The 3,905-nt window shown below is 37.5% G+C and overlaps 1 protein-coding gene across 1 annotated transcript; it reads left to right on the top strand.

Annotated features, from left to right (window-relative positions):
* The first annotated feature begins 393 nt into the window (after window positions 1-393).
* On the top strand, window positions 394-3,241 carry LOC117197382 (translation machinery-associated protein 7-like). The gene is made up of 2 exons (XM_033409113.1): window positions 394-466; window positions 3,021-3,241. The coding sequence occupies exons 1-2, from the start codon at window positions 394-396 to the stop codon at window positions 3,239-3,241; spliced, it is 294 nt and encodes a 97-aa protein (XP_033265004.1).
* Window positions 3,242-3,905: the final 664 nt, after the last annotated feature.

The raw sequence follows: 3,905 nt of genomic DNA, 5'->3' as shown, positions 1-3,905 counted from the left end.
GCTAAAAAAGCAACAATCCACTATTCTAGTTCTGTTTTGTTTTGTTCCAGCTTTCCTAATCCCAGATAACTGGCACATAACTTTCCAAAATTACTCTCAAGCTTAACCTAATTTAGTCTTTCTTACATTTTTATCTCGTGGGAATATGGTTACAACATAGGCTGGTCCCCAAAAATACATCCTGTCCTTTCAACCTCCTTCCCTCTACCACATGCATGATTCCTACTTTTAAGTACTCTTAACATTCATATTTTCCACTGACTGTGTGTTGGTATGTGTGAACCCTAAAACTCCAGCACAAATAAAAAGTGGATAGAGAGTTGTTTTTAGTTAAGAGTTGAAAACTTGCACATACACACTAAGATCAGTTCTGCTCAGTTCTCTTGAACAAAGATGGAATTAGGTAACATCCGTTGCAGTGGACCTGTCATCTCTAGGGCAGAGCTATTTCTGGAAGAGCATCCAGGTAAAAGCCTAAGGCCATAGGAGGTGTCTTCTAGGTCTCCTCTTATCTCAGTCTACAACTCAGAGATGATATGTAGGTGCTGGGGACCTAGATATTACATTCCAGGCCTGGTCCTTTTGTACTAGGTTCTTTACCAGAAGCCCATCCAGAATATAGGAGTCAGTGCAGGAATATGGGGTACTCCCTAGGACAAATCCATTTGCAAGAGTATTAATGTACAGAGTACATGTTAGAACATTTTCCCTCTCCTCAGAAGTTACAAAACAGCATCCCATGTTCACTACTTAACACTTCGCTTGTATACATATCTTGAAGTTCTTATCCAGTTTGTTTTAAACCTCAGTTCTCTAAAATTAATGCTTTTATTCTCTGACTAAAGGCAAATTATGTTTAACAAGATTTCTTAACTTAAGAGAATTTATGAACCTCTAGATATTTTCCACAAAATTATGTATGTATATACACAGATGCATTTTTTTTCCTAGCAAGAGGGTTGATACCTTTCAGCAGATTCTCAAAAGGGTTAGTACCCTAAATGAGAAACAATGACATAGAGCAATCTTTTTTTTCTTTTTCTGTGTGGACATTTTTCAGAAAAAAATGATTTAAGGTAAACAAATACACCAATGCAATGCAATCAGGTAAAATCAGGATACTTATTTCTAAAAAGGTTCTCCTATCCTTTTTGTCAGATGTGAAATAGTCTCTGGACCCAATGCAGAAGCCACTTGGGCAGTACCACTGAATGCATTGACAGTGAAAAAATGGAGCACACTTGCAAGAGACTGTCTTTTCTTTACATTTGCTTGTTCTCTAATCCTCAGTAAGCTAAACTTTATCTTCAGCAAATTGGAAGACTAAATATGTTTATGTTGGCTTCCCTGGTGGCGCAGTGGTTAAGAATCCGCCTGCTAATGCAGGGGACACGGGTTCGAGCCCTGGTCCAGGAAGATCCCACATGCCGCGGAGCAACTAAGAGCCTGTGTTGCGCACCTACAGCCGTTTCTCCGCAACAAGAGAAGCCACAGCAATGAGAAGCTTGCGCACCGCAACAAAGAGTAGCCCCCGCTCGCTGCAACTAGAGAAAGCCCGTGTGCAGCAACAAAAACCCAACAGAGCCAAAAATAAATAAATAAAATAAATAAATTTATTAAAAAACAATAGTTTACATAAGAATCACAAAATCTTAGCACTTGATGAAAATATGAAAACCAGGATGGGAACCCAGATTAACCCTCTCTCCCAAAATAACTTAAAATTATCACCACCCAAAGCAATGAAAATACTGTGCTCAGCTGAAAAGAATCTGAAATTTTGTGTACTTATTAAAATGACAAAAGAGCATTTTCTGAACATTTTGGCTTAGAAGTTTGAGTTTTCAAATTTTAGCCCTACACCACCAGATTTTTATTCTGTAAGTTCTTATATTTCAAAACTGTTACATTCATCATGTATGTGACAATATTTAATTTCTGGCTTCCAGACAGCTGGCTTATCCCTTGTCATTAATGAGTGGTAAATACAAGGTCACCCTTAGCCCAATCCTAGTTGAGGAATTCAAAAGAAAAGTCAGAAATGAGTTACTTCCCGGTAAACAAATCCCCAGTGGATTTACCAACTCTAGTCAGTCAGCCCAGAACTTGTGGGCACTTGTATGCACACACAGGTGTGCACACACACACACACACGCACACCAAAAATAACACTACATCAAACAAATTTTTTTCTGCCTTCTCTTCTTCATTTATCTTCCCATTTACTCATTATTTCCTTGCCATTATTGACTATTATCTTTCTTCAGAGGTTTAGTCGCATACTTCCCTATCAGCCTTGCCCTTTCTTCTGCCCAAATCTCCAAACTTCCACAATTTTCTGGGTCATAAAGTAAATTGAGACATCTGCATAAAAGTATATCTGCATATGTGAAATTTAGAGGGAAAAATATAAAAAACTATACTTAAAATTCTCAGAATTTAAAAATGTAGAATAATTTTAAAGAAAAGAGAATGGTTAATATTTAGCAAAAAAATATTATATAAATAACAATGATTGTAAATAACTGGCAGAGTTCCCCTTTCATACTCTGGATGACAAGATGCCTACAGCAAAATCTGAGGCCCAACTATGTATGACCCTTAGGGCCCGGCTATTTTTTCTACCCTATCTTGACTACTTCCTGTAATTTATAATTTTAATGTCCCTGTGCTTATCATAAACCTTATAATTCAAATCCTTTGATGTTCAGAAGTCTTTAAATGAGTAAAATAGAGACCAGTGAGCAACAAGGCAACATTTCCAGTTTCTCAAGTAACAGTCATCATACTACCACTTATAACTCAGCCTCATCACAAAGGATTATATAATCAGATTCAAGCAGTACAGTAAACGACTATGTTTTTTAAAACTTGGGTCTTTGATTTTAGATACAACGGCATCTGAAGATTTAAAAAAAAAGATTTACTATGCTCTTGCAAAAGCAATATAGTTTATGCAATAACACTGTTGCAACATGAAAATGCTTGATAAAATGTTGTTAAGAGGCATCTGGTGGCAGGGTCTGGGGAAGGGGCAGCAGGCGCCACGTCGGGCCACGAAAGTGGCAAGAAGAAGCCCCTGAAGCAGCCCAAGATGCAAACCAAAGAGATGGATGAGGAAGATAAGGCATTCAAGCAGAAACTGAAGGAGGAGGAAAAGAAACTCGAGGAGCTAAAAGCAAAGGCCGCGAGGAAAGGCCCCCTGGGCACAGGTGGAATTAAGAAATCTGGTAAAAAGTAAGCTGTTTCTAGACTCCACGTACTGTGTCCAGGCAAGTTAATGAACAACACACACACACATACACATGTGCACACAGCAGCAGCAACAACAATCTATGGGGTGGGGGGCAGGGGTAAGAAATGAGAATCTAGATCTGCTACCATATATTATCAAATATGTCTAGTTATCAAGAAAAAAAAAAGTAAGCTGTTCCTTGTGCCTGAGGCAATGATGATCCTTAATTCCATTCCTGTTTAAACATCTGGATTAAACATCTGGATTCCCTGCCATAACATCTGTTGCCACCTATAGCTAGAATGAAGTGTTGTCTTGAAACCTATTGTACATTTAAGAATAAACTTTTGTAAAAAAAAAAATCATTAAAAAAGAAAGTGCTGTTAAGACAAAACTTCCCTGCCTAGCTGACTATAATAATCAAATCTTTTTTGGATTCAGAACATGAACAAGTGATGGAATTTCTGCAAGAAGGAGTCAAAGAAACATTGTATCATAGAGCACTTAGAGCATACATGTAGGAATCAAACGTTTGGGATAATACTTGCTGTAGGAATGATTTTTCACAAAAGACCAAAAGAGAAAGAAATACTCAGATTGTTACCCCTTCCCAGCCTGAAATTTTAAATTACAGAATTTTTTTTGAAGAACTATAAATGAAATACTATTT

The sequence above is a fragment of the Orcinus orca genome, chromosome 2 (genome assembly GCF_937001465.1).
Source record: "Orcinus orca chromosome 2, mOrcOrc1.1, whole genome shotgun sequence".
In the NCBI taxonomy this organism is placed as follows: Eukaryota; Metazoa; Chordata; class Mammalia; order Artiodactyla; family Delphinidae; genus Orcinus; species Orcinus orca.
Note: the sequence above shows the minus strand (reverse complement) of the source record. Positions and strands in the feature narration are given on the sequence as shown.

What these genes read in the sequence shown, in the direction of transcription:
- LOC117197382 (XM_033409113.1), top strand. Translation starts at nt 394, where the DNA reads ATGGAATTAGGTAACATCCGTTGCAGTGGACCTGTCATCTCTAGGGCA. An exon ending in ATTTCTGGAAGAGCATCCAG is followed by an intron (nt 467 to 3,020) that starts GTAAAAGCCTAA and finishes ATCTGGTGGCAG; the next exon opens with GGTCTGGGGAAGGGGCAGCA.